Genomic DNA, 21527 nt, shown 5'->3' on the forward strand with positions numbered 1-21527 from the left:
CAGAACGCAACAGCCGGGAACCAACCACTTACTCGTACACACATAACAGTAGATGCTCTTTGTTCATAGTCCTTTCATGACTAGTAGCATCCCTTAGATATTCCTGTGTATGTCTCTATCTATGCTCTCTCGTCATCCAACTGTCCATACTGCCCCTTCCCGTGAGTAGACGAGTAATCTCTCTCGTAGCCAGCATCTGCACCTCTATCCGCATCTCTCTTCAATGCATCCTGCATCCCCCTTCGTCCAGGGTCGTTCTTCCCCCCAATGTCAGTAGTGTTGAAGCTCGCATTCGGCGCATCAGAGTCGAAGCCTCCCTCACTGATGTTTCGTCCCTTTGGCCGCCCCGTCTCCTTTGGATCGAATTGATCTTTGCGCTGGGCATCAATGTACGCCGGCGCAGCATCCACGTTACTCGATCCATACCCCGAGCTACTATTCTTCCCGTACCCTGAATCAGTGGCCTCGCGGTCGCCGTATGACGATGTGCCAGTCGTGTGCTCAGATCCACTGGAGCCTTCTCCGCGTCCTCCACTCCCATAGCTCGAGTCATCCCCACCAGACGTATTCGTATTCCATGTCGGACCCCTTCCACCGTCCTTGCCCTGACCAATCGTGGAATTCAGTTGGCGCGCCTCGTTCCATTCGCCCTGCGCGTTGCGAGCTTCGGCGTCAACGGCGGGGTCAAGGCGACGCGCATTAGACGTATCGGTGGTATTCGTGGTTGTCCCATAGGACTTCTGGTCTGAGACATTGGCACGCTCATTGTTTGACCCGAAGTCGCCACCGGAACGGACAGATTCGCCGGCCAAGGAGTCCGAAAGGACGGTGCCGGCAGCTTCGCCGACGCGGCGCTGGGCCTCGGGATCGTTCGTCACCTAAATGCATCAGTACTGTATTTGCAAGGGTAACGTGTATAACTTTAGGGAGAGGGCAAGATACTTTTTGGCCGTAGGAAGACATAGCAACTGATGGCGTAGGTTGACAGCTGTATAAAGTCCTTTTTATCTTAGTGTAGAATAGTTGACAACGAGATGTCTCTATATCAACAGGTTACTGATGCAGAGGTTGTAGCACAAGCAAGGGCTGGTAAATATACCCGTTCCAAGCGCCCACCAAGGCTATATCCAAGAAGCTGACTGTCGCCAGCATGATGTCATTTGCCCCAGCATGCCCGGCTGAGGGCGGGGCATCTTTAAGCCTCCCACCAGAAGGTTGGTTGGTTGGTTTGGCAACTGGATCCCCACGGAAGCACATCCACTAGCTCATGGACAAAGGCCTGCTTTATTCGCATTCCATGCCGATCCATGCAATTTTGATCATGCTCAGGCACCGACTAATGCCATAATCACTGATCTCCTTCTCGCATCTCGATAACACTGTTCACGGCGTGGTAGAAACGTGCAGGATCATCAAGTGGCGTTATAGTGTCACATAATTGGGGCTCTTGACCCGTGTCGAGTGATAGCATCTCACGGCTTCGAAATCAAGCTGTAGACGGGTCATGCTATAGATATAGATCGTTATGCCCAGTTCTGAAGTTAACATTGATCGATCCGATTAGATAGCACTGTATGATACATGCAGGTAGTCAAGTGTTCACAGCCTCAGCATCCTTCAGTATTGAATCCACATTTCACTTGTGTGCAGGATCACTCTTGCTTGGATATCCATAGTCCTCACCCCTCGTCTCCGTCGCCTTGCTCGAGTCTTTCGCTTTGCCAGCGAGGGCATCTGAAGGGAGACCTCCAGGCACGCGTCCGGCATGGAGACCAGCTGTGTTCGTCTTGGTGTCGCCACCATCAGTCCTCACTGAACTGTCTGCGGTAGCTGGGTTGCGCAGACCAGATTCAGAGGAGTCAGCAGAGATGCCACCAGAACCCACATTGACAGTGCGAGCATCTGAGGAGTTGAAGTCGGAGGCAACCGGTGGTTGTTCGGGAAGAGGAAGGTTGGCCTTGCGCTCTTCGATAATGTCGGCTTTTGATTGTTGTCCAGTCATGGTGATCGAGCCTCAAGACCTGTTAGATGTAGCGTGTCGACTAGAGGTGATTCTACTAACTTGTGAAAGCTTTGTCTGGTATCCTGCAGAGTGAATGTTCAAGATGTTCTCTTGGGGATGGAATGTGATTGCGGAGTGGGTTGTTGGAATGGAGAGGCGTGTGAGGATTTTAACTGAAAGTTTTGTATGGGTGTCAACAAAGGAATGTGGGACCGTAAGCAATTCGATACGTGCGACCGGACGTCATTATGGAGACTCATCGAAGATTTCAAAAACCCATGCCCGCTTGCTACTTCCCCATGGCGCAAAACACCGAGAATTCTCCAAGATGACCATGACCACGTAACGACCTGCTGTATGTCCTGCGACTTAGCAACTTTAGACGATGATAGGGTCTAACCATTCCAGGCCCAGCTGGTTTTGAAGACTTCCATATACAGTTAGTCACCTTGCCTATCTGCTAACCTAGGAAGGAAATCCAAGCCGCAATAGATGTGCAGCTGATGCTAAGAGGATTCAAACTAGACTGATTGAAATGTAATATACTTTCGTGATAAACTTGAGTGAAATGACTCAAAGCAAATGTCCTATACCGTCGGGCTTGCTTCCATAAAGAAAATAGAAACGCTTAGATGATCAGCATGATCGTAAAAAACCATGCCCAGCCTTGGAATAATGTTGGTGACATTAAGTACGAGAGTAGTTGTGACAAGAAGATGAAAAACAACAGTTCACAATAGCTAGAAAATTTTTTGAAAGAGCGATGGGTATGAAAAACGCCTACTGAACAGCAACCACGACTGAGTCCTCCAATGCGTGTTGGCGACGTTACTCCATCACTAGAGCGAACGACGACATTTTGCCTCCTGCAATCTCCTTATAGCACCAAATGTACTGAGTTAAGGCGGTGTAGTGGGGAGAATGGCCTCAAATAAACTCCCAAATTCCCGAGGGGTACCTCTTCAACGTATGTCGATAAGTTCTCATTGCAGGATATCATGTCCGCCAGTCGTAACGCTTTTGAAAAAAATCATGGAGCAAGATGATCTTCAAGGTATAGCAGCCCATTGCCGAACGAACCAATCGCGAAAGGGCTCAGGTACGATGTCTGGAGCTTGATGGTTTAGCCACTGCGATTCATAGTCAAAACGACCCTCGGCTGTGGCCAGTAGATTGTTGAAACGCCATAATTTGGCCGAGTCGCCATTTATCTGAGCCAAGTTGATCTCATATATGAGTGTCTGAGGGTTGTGCCAGTTGACCCTGAGTTGCCGTCCTATGACGCTGTAAGTCTCGTGTTGACTATCAAGCCTACAGTGTCCTTACCTCGAAGTAGCTGCACAAGTTGCGTGAGCTCTGCCACACTCATTCGATCCCCGCGCATTGTCAACTCCGTGGGCCATTGCTCCATATCCAATGCTCGAACAACGAACCGAGCCAAATCCTTTGCTGATATCATACAGACGAACGCCATGTTTCCAGCGGCATCATATGCTGGCGAATCAGCACAATTATTTCTGATATTTATCATGTAGTCTCCTTCGTTTGCAATGCCAGACCGCAAGCCCAAGTTGTATTGTATGAGCCCACCAGGGGCGAACCGCTCGTAGAGAATACCGCAGGTAAAGGTCGTTGTCTCAAGCCACGCACTGTAGGAGTTCAAAAGATATTGGGCAGCACTACTACCTCGATCTAATGGGTCATTTCTTACTCTACTGTTCAGTGTGCCTTCATATTCAGCAGGCACGAATCGCCTGACGCGAGTTTGCACTGCCGCCTCGATAAGTTGGAGCTGCTCTGGGCCTGTCACGGTGGAGATGACCGTATCAACGCCCATTAATGCGTGCTTAACAGAACTGATATCAGAATAGTCGATGACTTGTATCTGATACCCTTGATAAGTGAGGTGGGGTTTCGCCTGGGTTAACATTAGGTGCAACGAACCTTCTATTGGTGTATCACTCACAGAACGTGACAGAAGCACAAATTGATGGCTCGTATCCTCCTGCATTATGCTCGCCATGAGGAGAGCTAGACCTCCTGTACCTGCTATGGCGATACGCATCATCTTCGAATTTTTTATGGCACCGACCGGATAATTCAGTAGCGTCAGTAGATGTAGTGTGTTTCTTTCTGACCGAGTCTCTGGCTTATGTCCCATTTATATGACACTTTCGTTCGTATGGTGATATGATACCCTGTAGGTACCAAGGGTGACACTTTGTGAGTTTGATCCTCGATGCCTTGTTGGCAGCGGCTCAGAATAGGAATGCGGTCAAAATATGACGCTACTGACGTAAACGTATGAGGTCCTAGGCTGTTTAGAGGGTGAGGGAGCAGTTTAAAAATGGAATGACATGAATATCAGAGCAAACTTCGGTGATGGGCATGGACAGGGCCGAAAGAATGCGAATTGGAGGCCACTTGAAAAGTGGAACGACGGAATGAGAATCCCTCACGGCTTCATTGAACCATGAGCTTGACTTGAAGAACGAAGATTGGCTAAACAAGTGGCTAGGAAAGAAAGCGGCTCAGCTCGAATGAGCATTATACCTAGCAATGATACCTTATCGCCTTGAGTAGTAACACGAGCCTGCAGATGCCGTAGTCGAGGAACAACACCAATATCCCTGTGCTATATGCGGACAGGATGTAGGTGCTTTAGAATGCTTCTTCTTTCCCCACCGGTGAAGATACCTCCACAGCGCCAATGAATACACCAATCATCAATGTATATCGTGGGAGCACATCCATAGCCAGACGGCATCGAGAGACTGGTTCCGTGGTGTTGGGCACATTACTAGCCACATCTTCTTTTGGAAAGAACGAGGCTGATGTCTAGGGAGGTAGAGTCGGTCTCGGGGGCTTCAGCGATTCGGGCGATCCACAGCCACCTTCGAATGTTTACATCATTGGGTACCATAATTGACTTAGCGACGGGATGAGTAGCAGCAGGGGTCTCAAGCATGTGGCTCGTACTGCCCATGAGTGAATCCTACTACCTGTCCAGCTGGCCAACCTAAGATGCCGGCAACGCATATGGCTTGAGACACCACATGCCCGTGCGGGGGCCAGCAGCCTTAACGCTCGGTGGTATACAAGAGAAATCCTTTCGGACGCACGTCTTTTACGGTATAGGATATAAAGGACGCCAAGCCATATCTGCCGCAACCAGAAATAGCACAGTGCGATCGCCAGTCTTACGGTCCGTCTAGACTCGAAGTATCTGGACGATACATGACATGTCTAGATCTCGTGATTGGGTCTTGAAAAATGACAATGAGCAACAATGACTTGATGAACCATGACGAATGAAATGATGTGATATCTGCTGCCTGAAGACTTGAAATGATTTGAAGGTTGACGCCGCAGCAACACACAATGCCTGAGCGTCTCAACGGCCGTTAGAGTTTTAGCAATTTGAATTCCAACTGGCGTGCATGTAGACTTGCTCGGCCGAGGTAGAAAGCCAAGAACGGAACGAAGACAGAAAGACCCTGTCAGAGGGATATGAATCGGCGACGGTGAGAGGGCAGTAAGTAGCAAAAAGAAAGGTAGTCCGAGCTGAATAGGCCTGCAAGTCTTTCGAAGTAGTACACATGGCGAAGACAAGGCTCTCAACCGGTATCGTGAGCCAGAGTGTCTGCCAATGACTCCCTTAGGATGTGCAGACCCCAACAGATTTGTCGGGAGGTGCCGAGTTGTTTGGAGAGCAGCAAGGGGCCGGAATATCACAAGACTAAATGATCGACCCCAAACCATAGGTCAAGGAAAGGAAACATGACCGTTCAAAAGAATCAGACGGGAAAGCTGCCGCGATGTCATGGCGCATGGGGTATGTAGATGTAGCTTTTAGGCTAGGTATGATTGAGAAGTGGAAGCCCGAAGTGAAGTCCGATGCTGACGGGCAGTGCAGTTCAGCCGCAATGGAGTGTATTGTTATCCCCTAGTAGCGTGGGTCGCACGTAGGTTGCTTATGCCTGAGGCAGCATATCGCGCCCGCAAACAAACGCGTAGAAGCAAGTCACAAAGTGACAAGGCTGGACAGGCCAATACATTCACTGATACTCCGTATATGCACGGTAGTTGTGAAGGCTCGAGCTACGACCGACAAGTTCTCGTTTGACGCCATCACCTTTTGTGCAGGGCATTATTGTATCGATACACGGGCTTGTCCTATCCGGTGTCTATTTACATGTTTTGTTGATTGTTAGCTCCAAGTCGCGACTACGTAACTAGATACGCGATGGTCAATGCACTACCACCACCACCGCCAACACCACTCTCTCAACCGGCTCGAGCCGCCGACACGTACAGCGCACTCTCTGCCACTCGTTCAGACTCCTTTTGAATACACAAACGGTCTTTGTATCAGTCTTCATTACTATCGTACTGTGCATCGTGTTTTGTATTGACATGTCACACGCTTCAGACCCCTCATCGTCCCAACCAGACGCTAGACTGCCCGCATCCTCGATATCACCAACACAAAGCCTTGCATTCGTGGTACACTCCCCGGATACAGTGCAGAACAACCTTCCACCCGATGTGGACAATAAACCACTGGCTCGTCAGAAACGCCGACGGACAAGGTAAGACTTGAGTCTCGTCGCAGATTGCAACCTGTACTCTCGAACGCGTTCGATGAATCTTACTAACGCGTGCGTCGGCAACATAGCAAGGAAGACGAGGAAATCCTTAGAGCAGAGTATGAGAAAAACTCCAAGCCAGACAAAGCGACGCGTCTGGATATCGTGAGTAGAGTGGCGCTCGGGGAGAAAGAGGTTCAAGTAAGCCAGCAGGCCATGCATTAGCTTGTATAAGCGTCATGCTAACTGCACGTCTTCAGATATGGTTCCAAAATAGACGACAGAATGATCGACGAAAGTCGCGTCCGCAAAATTCTGATGTTCCGTCATCTGACCGGCTCGACTGCTCCTCGGATTATCAAGACAACATCGAGGACCACAATGAGATTCTCGAAGGCTGTGAGGTCGAGCCCAGTCTCAATGTGGATGCCCCTAGAACAGAGGAGATTAGAGAGGATGCAGATGCTGAAGATATAACGACAGGCACATCTTCGCAAAGGACTGGTAACGCAAGCTCGTTCACTCAATTGACGGACTCACAACCTACGTTCTCCTCCCAAGGTAACCAATTTCCTCTAAACAGACCCTCCGGATACATTGCGAACCGAAGGAGTGCATCGTTTGTGAAGATATTCGAGGATTCATCTTCATCTCAGCCAACAACGGAAACGCATAAAACCGAAACGTCACAAGACTCGCGTCCCTTGCCACGCTCCCGTTCCTTTGTACGTCTATCCATGACTGCTGATGGCCAGGCGAAAGTTGTAACGGACGCCGATCAATCGCCGTCGCCTCCAAGACCGCAAGCTTCTTCCACCACACCTACAGAGCGAAGCGGATCTCTGAGACGGAGCTACAGTGCTGCCGGCCTCCACGAGCGGTTTCAAGACGAAGAAGATCTCAGTCCTGCACCTAAATTACTGAGGACGACTGGCTCCCACGGCAGATCTCGTGATTCGCGTACATGGGAGTTCTGGTGCGACAGCGATGCCCGCAAAGCTCTTGCCAACCAGGCCGATCAAGAAGGTAAAGGATCAGCTGCAAATGCCATCAGTCTGATTCGGGCAAATAGTAGTGGCGCGTTACGCTCAACGCCTTCGAAAAGGAATATGATGTTGGCAAAGCAGTCATCGAGTAGGGGAGTCAAACCAGATGGGAAGAAGATTGGTGGTCCAGGCTTAACCCGGTTTTCAACGGCACAGGGCCGCTTGCACATGCAGTCCAGGCAACCAGACTTGACCAAAATGAAATCTAAGAAGAAGAAGGACGATGAATCAGAGGAAATCGAAATACTGAACACCGAATCCGACAAGGAAAATTGGGAGCCTAATGATGTCCAAACAGCCCTTGGCTCGACCGAAACACGTCGTCACAATCAGGTATCTTCCGGCAGACGACCGCTTGGCGAAAACACGACCATCATGAGTCAAAGCAGCAGTCTAGGCTCCATGATGAGACGTGAGCGAAAACCGAAGAGTCAACTAGGAAACAAAAGCATAGATGCCGAGAATATGGATCCCGAGGATGACGAAGAAATTGCTCAATTCATGGGCAGCGCGAGACCAAGCAGCCCAAGAGCAAGTAGCCTCTCGAGTGGCGAAGATATGTCATGTGTTCAAGGCTTGCTGAAGTTAAGTCAAGGGAATTGGCGGTGACCAGATTTGAGAAATGGTGTATCTGGAGATGAGGATCGGTCCGAAATGGCATAACGTGGCGTATACATGGTGTTGAGGTCTGCGTAGTTTTGGCCCCATTAGTTGGATTGATGGCGAGGTGCATTCCTAAAATCGACATGGCGTAAGTAGTTGTATATCACTATACATTACTTGATTCTTCCTCTTCTTATCTTTCTCTCCCGGCATGTATCGACCGGGCGTGCATTACACCGTGGGAACGTCGCAACGTATACTCGACCTTCAACTCCACATACCGTTAAACACAAAATTATAAATTCATTCGAGGCTATGGCCAAGACCAAGCCTAGTTTGGAGGTTAGCTCTGCAGTGAAAGAAAGGCCTGCACAGCCACCGCCTTGCCGACCCCACGCCCAGCCTATCAGCCTTAGCGCCTAGCCCCACGGACAATGATCCCATTTCAGACCCTAACAAACGGAAGGCAGCAATAACCGAAACGGCCGATATACATCACATCAGCCTCACTGACTTTGATCAGTGCCCCTGTCAGAAGGATGCTTGGCGTCACTAGCCACTGGTTCGTAGGATGCCTGACCCCTGATGCCTGATTTCTGATGCATGCTGCCTGGTCTCTCTGGCTGTAAGGTAATTATGATGAGCTCATTGCTCACCTCTCACCCACATCCACGGCACGAGCAATCCTTCCCGCTGGCTGGTGAAATATACATCACCCATCCTCGATACGGCCGCACTATACACCAGCCACATCTCCAGCTGAGCACCATGGGTGGCAGAGGCAGGATCGCATTCCTGGCCGTGCACGGCCGGAGTGTGTATTTCACTCGCACATCCTTTCGGAGCCCAACGTCTACTTTTTCTCGTTTGATAATTTGGGGGGATCAAAGCATAGCAGGCGCATGGTGTAGGAGTCATATCCTGGTCTCACGTTACTTACTACATAGTCACTTGTTTCATGGCGGTAGTTGCGCTTGGTGTGTGGCGTCCTATATGCATGCATGCATCCAGGATGGTTCGGATCGCAAAGCTGGATATGCATCAGTTCTAGCCACAGCTTCACGACGCGAGGACATACCAATCTAATCCATCGCTCGAGTCGGACTGTGGTGCAATCCGCGACATCTGCTGCCTGCGTCTCGGATCAATGTCAGACTCAGTTAGGCATCGTCGTGGTTGGGCAGCAGGCACACTCACCTCACTGGGCATTTTTTTCAGGACGAGATAGAGGCCCGAATACCTCGCTTTGCACTTGGGGGCGTATACCTTAGACATCATACCATCACCACTGAAAGCCTGTGCCTGTGCGAAGGAGTTGTGTTGCGTCGTTCTTTGCGTTGCGTCATAGCCATCGGATGGTTCAGGGGTTAGGGTTGGTTCTTGCGAAACCACACACGGCACGGGACAATAGATGGCCCGACGACAACGTCCGACATACGACAAATCCGCTTTCAATGAAAGTTGTTGCCGTGGCTCTCTTTCTATCGCTGCACATACATGGCGCTGAGATCATAGCCTCTTGCCCCACACTCACGTCCACGCCAGTCCCACGTTTCGTCTTGACAAATATATTTCTTTACATGGTGCATCTCATTCATGCCCTCCCGTATTTCATGCGTCGTGGTTCATCTGGCAGTCAAATTTCTGCCCCCGCTCTCTCTCTCTCTTATCTCCTTCTTCCACGCCTGAACAGGAGGGTTGTAGATCTGGTCTTAATAGTTGTCAAAACACCCTTACGGAATCTACAGATGTATCATATAGGCTTACTATACGGGGGACAAGGGTCATCTAGTCTCGCCTGATTGTAAGCCCGTCAGATGGAATAGACTGAGTGTACATACGTACCTTGTCAGTATTAGCCATCACATGACGAGTAAGACCGTCTGCTGTCTTGGGAGTTTTGTAAGGCGCGTAATGAAGGTTTCTGAGGAGATGGATGGGAATGATGTGCGTGATGATACAGGGTTGAGTGAGTGAGTGAGTGAGTGAGTGAGTGAGCGACTGCACGCTCGTCGAATTGTAAATCTTGGATATTATGATGGAATGGAAATGAGTATGAATGGTGAAGAGGTTTTGATGTACATGCCACCACCGTCGATTGTTAGACATACATCTAGGTAAGTAGGTAGGTAGGTAGGCACTGACTGAGTAGTCAACGTTCAGAAGGCCTGACGGTTACGCTACTTCTATGATACGACAATAGTCTTTGAGATCAGGTTTTTCGTGGCTGGTGATAGTGCCAGTGGGGAGATCAATGAATGATAACAATAATTGTAATACTATGCAGCAGCAAAAGGAGGGGTCTTTGGTGGGTTGAGTCTCATGAATTGATTTGTCTTGCTACCAGCGCTCAAAGCAGCTCTCTCACTAAGCTATGCTCTACAAAGAGTACATTTCGAATATAAACATGAAAATATTCGCCCTCGACCGGGGAGCTAATGTTAGAACTATACATATAAACGTAGGCCAGTTTTGTATACTGCAGCCCAACCAAGTCATGCCTGAACGCTTTGCAAGATTATGCTTTACTTGCCCAGTATTGCTTGCTCCGTGATGCCATTCTCCCCACTAATGTCCGAATCCCAATGCAGATACTTGTTTATGCTATGTTCATAATGCCTGTCCATACTCCAGAGCTCTCCCTACACCGTGAAGCCCACCCCGCTAGTCTCATCATCCCCACTGACATATCCGTCGTCACTTTCTGTCTTCTCCCCCATCCCCGTGAAGACTTTACTCAGACGCACGCATTTCTCGATGATTTCTCCTCTGATCTCCCTACTAAACCCACTCTTGCGGCCCGTTTCTCGTCCAACCCACAGGCGTAGCAGGCTGGCCAATCGCTCTAGGCCTTCACTACTGTCTGCCAATAGCTCAAAGTCATTGCTGAATGAAAGGAGAATTTTGTATGCAGCCACGAAGCTGAGTAAGGAAAGCGTGTACTCGTTGAGCAGGTTGGTGCGAATCGGGAAGGTTGCGCGAATGCGCGCTTCGACTGATCCTGTTGCTTTGCTTGCTTCGGCGAGAGATAGGCAGCGGGCCATGGTGAGGGCTTTGATAACATCGGACGAAACAGGTGCCGTTCCGACGACATTCATGAGTGGTCCTGCTGCTGAACTGGACTCCGAGAGCTTGAGTGGGACGGCATTGAAGGCAGTAGCGACCTCTTCGTCTCTGTTACTGTCCAGCAGAATGGACTTGGCGACCAACGCACGCACTTGTGCACCTGAATTAGGAGGTGCCGTATCGACCGCGAGTTTCAGGTCCTCAGTCCAGGTGCTGTCCTTATCAAACGAGTCGACGAGTGCGCGGTTCAAGATCAGGCCTGACCACCACGCAGCCAAAGCATCGAGTGGTCCTGAAATAGCAAAGTCTTCGAGAACGCTGTCAAGACTCAGGTCGACATCAGTATTCTCGCCGCTTGGTTTGTTCCAGGCAAGGTTGTATGCGCGTTGAATGAGTGGATGGACAAGAACATCGTCACATTCGATGTCGAGCAAGGCCGCAAGATGAGTAGGCAGCCGCTCGCTATCGACAATCTCTGCCCGGCTGGTCATCATCCTGTGCTCGGCTCGAGCCTGGTTCCAGTAGTGACGCGCAAGCTTCGCACTGATCTCTTCGAATTTATACCAGGCGCCGATCTTCGTGTTAGCTACTTCCCAGAGAAGGACGCGGATGTGCAATGCTTTGAGCATTAGTCGGCCAGGGGTATCTGGCAGAGTGCCTGAGGCCATGAGAGTCAATATCAAGCGTCTCACGTTGATTTCTGCATCGCCTCCAGTCAATTGTGCGTCCAAGGCGATGGACCAGGCCTTTACTCGTCCTTCCTCCTGCTCCCTTGTGGCTCCAGTCAAGAAGGCATAGCCCTGCCAACCAATAAGGTGACGCGTGCTCAGCTTGCATATCTTGAGACCAAGAGCCGTAATCTCCGCCAAAAAGCTGTGCTGTGGTACCCATATTGACTGGACGGCTGTGAGCCATGCTTGGCAGCGTAGCTCAACAGGTGAGGCAAGCGACAGAGTCGGCGTGACTCTCGTGATAGTAGAAGGAGCTTTCTTGGACTTTGGCTTGGACGTGAGGATGGGCCAAGCAAGATACATCAGCGCGAAGATAACCAAAACGAATTTAAACAGAGGCAGAACGTTGCCAGGTCCATTGGAACCAGTGACAGGTGGTATAGATATGGTTGCCCATTCTCCAAAAAGCTCGACCGGTAAGCCAAACAAAGATTCTGTCTTGGTGTCTTCATTTGACTCCTTACGCTCTGCTAGACCTTCTAGAATCATCAACCCTGCGAATGAACCAATCATTATCTTGTTCATGAAACCGCCACCGCCACGACCCTGAACCATGGGTGGTTGGCCAGCCATATTCTGCCCCGGAGGCGGATTCAGATAGCTACCGTAGGGCGTAGACGCATAGTGAGATTGTGCTTTATTGCGACGATGGAGATTGGCCATACTCTCCGGTACTGGTATCATACCCTGGGGTGTGGCCTGAGCGGACGCGTGAAGTGATGATGAAGATCCAGTAAAGGTGTCTTCTGAATACCTAATTCCACTATCTGCCATAGCCATCGTAGCCATGCCCATAGACCTTGTCATTGCGAGCTTATTGAAATTGTCAAGCCGAGTCTTGTAATCCGCAAGCTCATCATTGAGGCGCTTGTTTCTTTTCTCAAGATGCCGAATGTACTCGGTGGCCTTTGCAAGAACTGTTGCTTTGTTCAATTTGTGAGCAGGAGTGAGGCCCTCAAGATCCTCTGGATCATCGTCCTCCAATGTTCCGTTCGGACGGGACATAACACGCAAACTGGGGACACTATCTCTCAATGCCGCGATCTTATCATTCAGATTTGTTCTATATCGCTTCTCGATCATGTTGTGAGCTGTTTTTTTCACTGGCTCTTGCCTGTCTGATGAATCTTTTTCCTCATCAGAAGTAGAAGCCTTGCGTTTCTTCCTATTGAACTCCGGGCGGGCAGGTTCAGGGGAAGACTCAGATCCTGCAGATCCTGAAGTGACCGGAGTGGGGTTGAACTTGACTGCAGATGGCGATGTCTCTGATGAGGGTGTCGTACCTAGCTTAAACTGACCGGCGGCTTTGCTCATGGTTTCGGCATTTAAAGGACCAGTATTGCTAAGGCTAAATTGGGAACCATTTTCCCATGCCAACGGTTCCAGGTACGTGTCATTTGGAAAGCCGTGGAGATCTCTTGATGATGCAGGAAGAGAAGAGTAGTTGAATTGGTAGCCGGACGAAACATCTAGGTTTGATCCAAAGTCGAAGGAATGCTCGTTCCGAACACTACTGCGGTCGAGGTGATGTGTGTCTGGAGAGTGACTGCTTCTTTGCAATGTATGTGAGTCTGATTGACTGTTTTGGTCGGGAGAAGTTCCTGGATCAGTCTGGAGAAGACTTGGTGTGTCTACGGAATTCGAAGAAAGGCTCTCCGGTCCTGGCTCCCAACGCATCCATTCTTCCCAATTGCTTTGGGCGAAATGAGACCCAGATCGTGCCAACATGGCAGAATCTTCTGCGGCAGTGGAATTCATCCATGGTGCTGCGTTGAAGGACGGAAACTCGCTAGACATGTTGGGGTCCTCCATACTATCAGACTTGTTGGCCGTGGTCAAACCTTCACAATCCTCCTCTACAGGCGAGTCGAGATCCTCGAAGTCACCAAATAGGCTGATCTGTTCAAACATATTTCGTTAGCCACCAGAGCTATCAAACCTCTTTACGTCTACATACGGACGTCTGCTCGAGGTCGGCATCCTCGTCAGCGGGATCGAAAAGCATCATGTGTACAGAGCTGTATTTGGGCCAATATCGAGGGGTCAAATGAGCGACACAAGAGTTCTCGACGGAGGGAAGAAAGTGTAGTAGCATGCATCAATGAGAGGGCTTACCAAGAAGAATATGGATCATGCAAGGGGATGCATAATAGTATGGAACGAACAGCTGAAGCAAAGTCGCGTGTTTTCCCAAGAGTACTAGGATGTCAAGGGCTTAATCCAGAACGGACCATGCAGAAGCGATGACAAAGGCAGGGAGTTGATTGAAGAAATGGGGTTAGAAGACACAAAAGGGAGCAGCGTCCGCGTCCAGTCTGATAGTTTGTGACCGGGGTTGGCAGGGCAGATACTGTAGAACAGCAGACACCTTCAGTCAGACGGAAAAGAGACAGAAGAAGACGGCTGGTGGCGTAAGCGTGTGCGCCAGGGTATATGAGGTCGTTGTGCGAGATGATGTGAATGGAAATGTGTACGTGGACGTTGGTGAGAGAGTCAGAGAAGCAGAGAGTCAGAGATCGTGATGTTCGAGGGTTCATGGGCGCCATCCGGTCCGGCAGCCCTTGCCAGAACCTTACCCGATCCGTCAAGATGGCCTGATGTCGAACCACTTTTGCGCCGAATTCCAGGGTCTGTCAATGCTAGCGTAGCTTCTACTACAGTAGCTGGGCACCGACGACCGATCATAGCACGTGAGCGGTCAGCCCTATACACATCATTCATGGATATATAAAGGTTGTCGACGTTATAGTATTGAGAGGTGTCGTTTTTGGCAATGTGATCCTAAATTATTGCTGCGTATTCATGTGTTGCGAATCGAGCACGGACCGGAAGTTCAAGCTCTCAGCCCAGCATGTACTTATAGGTATCTCTAGAATCGTAGTATCGTCTTTACGAACACATAGTCACTGTCGAGGTACGTTATGAGATGTGAGGTCATGTGTGCCTCTTACCTTGCGTTACAGAAGAGTGTTGCCGTCAGATGAAGCTGCTGCTGCTCTGGTTCACAGAGCTGTGCAGTAATGAAATTGTAGCTAAGCCACGACGGCATAATGCTGCTCTGCATGCCAGGGAATGTACTGTTAATGATGCGTATCTTTGCATCGGTTCGCCTCGTCAGACTAAATACCTTGTGGTCACCCCGTATATGCACATGCAAGCATGGTCCATGAGGTGGATGAGCCTCGAGATCACCGAACCGAACCCCTCAAGCGTCTAGTTAAGTGTCTGCCTTTGTCTTGCCACATTTGACGTTTGTTAGCTTTGTTCTGTATCGATATGATAAGAGAATAGCGCCGGCAAGGTCTTACGCGGTCGGACAAGCTATATATGCTGCTATGCAGGTTTACGCAAGTGCCAAGCGACTCGCATACATATATTAGAACAACCTGACCTATTCGCCATATCACTAGGAGTGTTGTAGAACCATCAAAGATCTACAAATGGCGGTCTTTTACGAAGACATCTTCATTTGCTGTTTACCAAGCACCGTAGTTAAGATTGCGAAGCGTATCAAAAGCCTAGCCGTCGACGCCGTCTGTAAGACAGTAAGACTGGTAGCTTGTCATATACCGTACATCCCTCTCCTCTGCACCGTTGCCCACGCCGCAACAAAATCAGTACCAGATTCCACAGTCGGCGTAGTTGCATCACTCGCCGGATCGCCCATGCTTTATTGAGAGCTGCAAAGCACATATACGTTGCAGCAGTGTGCTGTACCTTCGCTAATGTCACTTTGTGCAACCTTAAGCACTGCATTCCTGTAGATTAGAAGGGGCGGTCTCGCTTCGAGCGATATTATATGTCGCTTAGATCGATATTTGAATGAACTCCCGCGTGTTGATCGACTTCCTCTGTGGTATTACCTTGTGCGACAGACCGCGAAGCTTTCGACGAACGATAAGACCGCATAGGCGAGATGGTCGGCAGCTGGGTCAAGCCTTCGCCTCGAATATCCCACTGCGTAGTACAATGTGCACCTCGTGTGTATCGATCTCGATCATTAGCGGGTGGCGACTCTTATCGATTGTCAGACACTACCTCGTCGACGTGTGACAGAATCTTGTAGAACTAAAGGTATCGCCATCCCTACTAGTTGTAAGTGACATTATGTATCTCCCGAAAGTCTCCGAGATAAGCAAAAGTAAATCAAACCAGGTAGATATCTGTCGATCCGTTCGGGATTTTGAGCTCCATGTGACAAGACACAAGGCGCAATTCCTGTCTGCTTCAAGACCTGATAGGTACGGAGAAGATCATCAGTAGCGAACAAGAGATGCGATTCATATATCACAGGTGGTAGTGACATCATTCACCAAGAGAGATTAGGGTACAGAATGTGTCAATTCGACAAGATTCGAAAGAGAGCGTAGCAGGAAACTTCAAGCGCCTTTTCGGCACTCGACGACGCTAACAAGCCTTAATGTGTATGGGTAAGGTGCCGCATCGATAATGATCCAGGGGGAAGAAGATTTCTTCTTCAGTAACGATGTCCGAAAGGGAGCATGGATGTTGTGTTTAAGATTACTCAGTTCCAATTAGTATACAATGAGAGAAAATGTGCTTGCGCCGCACGAGATCCAGAGGTAACGAATTTAGCGCCGAAATAAACTGGTTCAAAGGTTGATTCTTGAAAGCTGTTCACCGGGTACAGCGAAGTTTAGTGCGTACCTAAGTTGATTAATAGACGGAGGAAAAGAGGACACTAAAAGAGCCACTCCACGTGGCTTCACCGTCATCGTCAGTCAGGCTGGAGTTGGAACGTTTACGGCCCGGACGGGTATCGTCAGGCTTGGATTGCTCCAGCTTCGCTGAGTTTCTTGCCATTCATTGGCTGATGCTCTCTTCGTAGACAATAGTCCGCGGCTGATATGGTTCACGGCACAGCACATTTGGACCGCGCTTCATTTTTGACAGCAACCACCTGCGCAACACAACAGCTTTGTGCGTGCCTGTCCAATATTCCGTAACACATCCAGGATTCGGGGAGGCGAGTACTTACTGGTCACCCATGTACACCGCTGAACGAGACACGGACAATTGATTGATGCTGATCCATGGTCAACCTTCGAGGCTGAGCACAGTGCAGGCAAGTTGTGGGTAGGGTGAAGTTCTGACACTCATGTCCTGATCAATCCTTTTGTGAGAGCGTGTCGACGAGTTTCTGTGCCCATCACACCCACGTGCTGAGTCTACTCTTGATACTCACCTCATTCAAGGACGAAGAATCCACGCCAATATGGCGCTAAGGCATTGATGGCTCTATAGAACATTGGAAGAAATCAATAAGACTGAGCCAGGAAGAGCATTTACCTTATGAATACTGGTGATCGTGCTTGGCAGTGGTGTGAGAGATGAATATTATGTACGAAAACGAGATGTGGTACGTACGGGTCCGCGCTTCAGCTGCATATCATAAGAAGCGGGCTGAGGGTTCCACAAATGTCATCTACGGAGCACGTCTTTGTTAAGGAGTTGGTAGAATATGAAGCAGGAATCGATGGCGAGACTTTTTCAAGCATGGCCAAATCGACGCTAGGGAGTGACATATGACAGAACTTGCTCCATAGAGATCGAAAGAAGAGTATCCCGTAACAGTCAGACCAGGAGCCAGGAACGCCTCAAGATGGCGTAGTGTAGTGAGTGGGTGACTAAGATTGTCATTACCGCCGTCTTCTCATGCTTATCAGTCACAAAAAGCATTATTGCTTTTCGTCATGTGCACGAGAATTGGAGAAGTCGTGTATGAATGACAATCAGACATGCCTGTCCTGTGTCATACACAAAGCAGATATGACGAGGAATGGCAAAGCCAGTGATGGAACTTGCCATTTGGTAGTCGGCCTTTTAAAGTATTGTTGCCACGCATCTCAATATCGAGGGCCTTTAGGTAGCACAATTAGCATTGGCATCGTCATCGTCTAAAGCCTCCCGAGGGAACGCTCCACGCGAATCGAGTGCGGCCGACGAGTCATGGGCGAGCGGTGACCTCCCCCCGTCTTTAGCTGCTATCCAGGCTTTTCACGCCGTACATCGTACACGCCAGCGTTTCGCGCTTGATCCTAGGTTGCAGCCAAAGTATGTCCTGATCACACGACACGGCACTGAGAGTTGGCCGTTCTGGGAGTGTACGATTCTCAAAGCGTACGCTGTCTGGCAAGGGGCCCTGGACGAGAATCAGATGCAGATGCATCTCAATCCCGTCGCATCAACAATTCACCATCCCCCACCCCGGCTCGATGCGCCACATCTCGTCTTCGCTCTGGGGTGCAGGGCCGGACAGGGAATGTGGGTTTGTGGTGGAGAAAGGTATAGGTATGGAGGGAGGGTTAGCTGTGATTCGGAGCAGGGTTGGATTGGGGGAGGGCTGACCAGACCAGATCGTACCTTTTGCGGCTATCTGCACGAACATCTCGTAGAAGGCCGGAAAGAAAAGAAACATTGCCGAGGGCGTCGATGTCCCGTCTTGCATCTGCAAAGCGTTAGAAGCGATCCAGCCACGATTCGTTATGTGTACTTGGCTGGTAGTGGTGAGCCGGCGGAAGAGCGAAACAGATGTTGGGCTTTTTGGGGGCGCAAACGAACGATGGATTCATCTCGGATGAATCGTAACGCATCTTGCATCTCATACCATCTCACACCAGCAGTATGAGGGCGCTCCGAGTCACAGTAGGTAATAGGTATCAATGCTGAGCGTGCGGGACCCGTTGCGAGATGTGGAAGTGGAAAGGGAAAGGGGGCAGCAGGTGCCGAATGCGAGGGGGGGCTTTTGGGGGGGCATCTGGGCATCTGGGCCGCTGCAGGTGGGCCGTTGCGGTGTTGCGGCGTTGCCAATGCAGCCAAAAAAAAGGTGCCAATCATTACGACGAGAAGCTTGGGAATGGGCCCAAAATCCCTTGCGGCATCGCCCACTAAGCTGCCCACTAAGCTGCCCACTAAGTTGCCCACTAATTACTCGCCCACTCGCCCACTCACCCGCCCATCGACCCCACCCATCGCAACTCAATCTGATTCTGCCCAGCTGTGTGTGTGCCATGCCCGCTGGTGCCCGCTCCCTATCCTAATTATCATCTCTACCTCTCTGTCTCTCTCCTCCATCCCGGTTCCCAGTCCAAGTTCAAGGCGTCACTGGAACTGGCTCCTCTTCTATACCCACGTAAATCTCACACAACCCGTTTCCACTGCGATTCCATGCACACCACATCCTATCTCTACCTCCTAGAACCCTACACTTCGTTACTAGGTACTATCTATTCTTGCACATCCACTCTCGTGCTCGACTTCAAATTCCCGGCTAACTCCCCATCTCCCTCCTCGTCGGAACGGGATCCTGTCAATCTCTTACACCTGCCGTCTTCCGAAACCAGATCCACGACGCTCATTCCTCGCAATATCTATCCTACCGTATTAGGCTCGACAGGTATCATCGACCTCGTACGATCGCTCGGCTGGTAATTGCGCATCAACTATCTCAAGTCATACTTCCCAGTTGCAGTCTATCGAGCGTCCAAGCTTCGTTCTTCTCTACCTGCACCTTTGAGAGTTGTCGCGACAGACCTCTTAAATATCGACGAATCCTGGTCTCCACCTCTTGACCGTTCATCTGCTACACTGGAATTTGATACTGGCCACCCCATCTTGCACATCGCCACATCTACGGATATAGCTACATTGAGCAACAGTACGACGCTACCAGAACGCCTGGCTAACACTAACAAATGCTGCTCTCGAGGTAACCGAACCTACAAGTGTTGCAAGAGAAGACTATTCTAGCAGAGAATTCAGCTTCAAGGAGCATAGGCCATCTTTGCAAGAATCACTGCCATTCTATGCACCATGGCAGCTGTGGAAGTGAGTCCAAGACATAGGTTCGTCACCCTATTTCTCTTCTCTGACTGTGTTGCTGATCTTGTTCACAGCGCCGCACTACCTCCAATGAATCTCATAGATATGGCTCCGGTCAAGCGAGAAGATAGGGATGCTCATAAAAAGCAAGACAGCCTAGTCTCAGCATCGGGAACATGTACCCCGTACTCGCCAGCAGCATCAAGGCCATCACTGACTGGTCTTCAACATCATGCCTCAGCCCATGGCCCTGCCGCTCTCGCTAGTCACTTATCTCCACCAGATGCACGTCGTACGTCAGCAGACGACAAGGACCAGAGCCAACCTGCGAAACTTTCTTTACCATCAATACACGAAGCTCTAAATTCTGAGCAGCGATATCCACCTCCGCAGAACTTACATGCACCGACTTCTGCTCCCTCTTCTGCACCACTACATTATCATCATTCACATGCCGCCTCACCATCTGAGGTATCGCATCGGCCATTCGCTCCCGAGCTCTCACAGCCTGGACCTGTCTATCCGGCTGCAGTCTCGCAAAGTTATGCCAATCCTACGTCAGCTACCTCTGGTACTCCACGACCTGGTCCATCGGATTCCTTTTCAAGACCATCTTTCACTCCTACCGGCCATGCATCTAGACTGCCATCATTACACCTTAGAACCATGGACTCGCCAATTGAAGCGAGTAGACCACCGCCGTGCTATGGCTCACACCATCCGTCTGCTCCTGAATCTGGATCTCACTCAGCTGGAAATCTGCCATACGGATACGTAGGCGCACATTCTCATCCTAACCACCCCTACTCTGCTCCTTCTCAGGCTACTCCTGGACCCCACTTTGCGCCAACTTCTACCTATCCCGCACCACCCCGGTATCGGGACGCTTGGAGACCAGAGGATGCAAACAACGTGGAGGAGATGAAGAAGAACGGCCGGCAACCTGGCGCAGTATACGGCGAGTCCGTAAAGCGCCACCTTGACAACTTCGACCTAGAGGCATCATTGAATGAAATTGCCGAAGGCAGCGGTCGGATCTTAGATTTCTCGAGGTCGTACGGCGCGCGCGCAACCCAGACAGCTCAGCGAATGGGTCCAACGCATGTTTCAATTCCTTCAATGACAGAGGTTGATGGTCTTTTGATACAAAGCACACGGATACAAGACTGTCTGAAAAGGATACAGCATCTTATTCACACGCAGCAAACTGTCATGGCCGAGAAAGCTCAAGACCAAAGATACCACGCCATGAACAACGGATATGAAGAGCCAAATCAAGGTCCATATACCGATGACCAGAAACGTGTCGGTGACTTCGCCGGACCAGATCCAAAGAAACGGCGAGGCGTAAGCATAAATTATCCTATCTAGGATGACTTCAACTAACAAGTCTGTATAGCGAGCTGCACCACCAGGTCGCTGTCATAGTTGCAATCGAGCCGAGACTCCTGAATGGCGTCGTGGACCAGATGGCGCTCGAACATTATGTAATGCCTGTGGACTTCGTATGTATCATCGAGCTCCGTCAGTTCCCTTGCATACTAACACTTCATAGACTACGCCAAATTGACACGCAAGATGGGCACCAACAAAACCGCCATCGGCAATTCGAATCTCCGGCCAAAATCAGTAGGTCCGAGTTCTCCAG

The 21527-nt window shown here is 50.0% G+C and overlaps 5 protein-coding genes across 5 annotated transcripts; 1 reads left to right on the top strand and 4 right to left on the bottom strand.

Moving 5' to 3' along the window:
- Positions 1-15: 15 nt before the first annotated feature.
- On the bottom strand, positions 16-1102 carry EJ05DRAFT_475260 (uncharacterized protein). Its single transcript, XM_033743764.1, has 2 exons — positions 943-1102; positions 16-878 (listed from the first exon to the last, which is right to left on the bottom strand). The coding sequence occupies exons 1-2, from the start codon at positions 961-963 to the stop codon at positions 120-122; spliced, it is 780 nt and encodes a 259-aa protein (XP_033601480.1). The 5' UTR covers positions 964-1102; the 3' UTR covers positions 16-119.
- A 344-nt stretch (positions 1103-1446) lies between these two features.
- Positions 1447-2095, bottom strand: EJ05DRAFT_329792 (uncharacterized protein). Its single transcript, XM_033740840.1, has one exon. The coding sequence runs from the start codon at positions 2000-2002 to the stop codon at positions 1637-1639; it is 366 nt and encodes a 121-aa protein (XP_033601481.1). The 5' UTR covers positions 2003-2095; the 3' UTR covers positions 1447-1636.
- A 956-nt stretch (positions 2096-3051) lies between these two features.
- EJ05DRAFT_499454 (NAD(P)-binding protein) lies at positions 3052-4070 on the bottom strand (the record flags this gene model as incomplete). Its single annotated transcript, XM_033746837.1, has 3 exons — positions 3052-3278; positions 3329-3920; positions 3969-4070. The coding sequence occupies 3 exons, from the start codon at positions 4068-4070 to the stop codon at positions 3052-3054; spliced, it is 921 nt and encodes a 306-aa protein (XP_033601482.1).
- A 1984-nt stretch (positions 4071-6054) lies between these two features.
- Positions 6055-8432, top strand: EJ05DRAFT_537396 (uncharacterized protein). The gene is made up of 3 exons (XM_033749382.1): positions 6055-6594; positions 6681-6792; positions 6852-8432. The coding sequence occupies exons 1-3, from the start codon at positions 6419-6421 to the stop codon at positions 8244-8246; spliced, it is 1683 nt and encodes a 560-aa protein (XP_033601483.1). The 5' UTR covers positions 6055-6418; the 3' UTR covers positions 8247-8432.
- A 2450-nt stretch (positions 8433-10882) lies between these two features.
- On the bottom strand, positions 10883-13948 carry EJ05DRAFT_437667 (uncharacterized protein; the record flags this gene model as incomplete). The annotated part of the gene is made up of 1 exon (XM_033741799.1): positions 10883-13948. The coding sequence occupies one exon, from the start codon at positions 13946-13948 to the stop codon at positions 10883-10885; it is 3066 nt and encodes a 1021-aa protein (XP_033601484.1).
- Between the last annotated feature and the right edge of the window lie 7579 nt (positions 13949-21527).

This window comes from Pseudovirgaria hyperparasitica (assembly GCF_010093815.1).
Source record: "Pseudovirgaria hyperparasitica strain CBS 121739 unplaced genomic scaffold EJ05scaffold_6, whole genome shotgun sequence".
Taxonomy (NCBI): Eukaryota; Fungi; Ascomycota; class Dothideomycetes; order Acrospermales; family Acrospermaceae; genus Pseudovirgaria; species Pseudovirgaria hyperparasitica.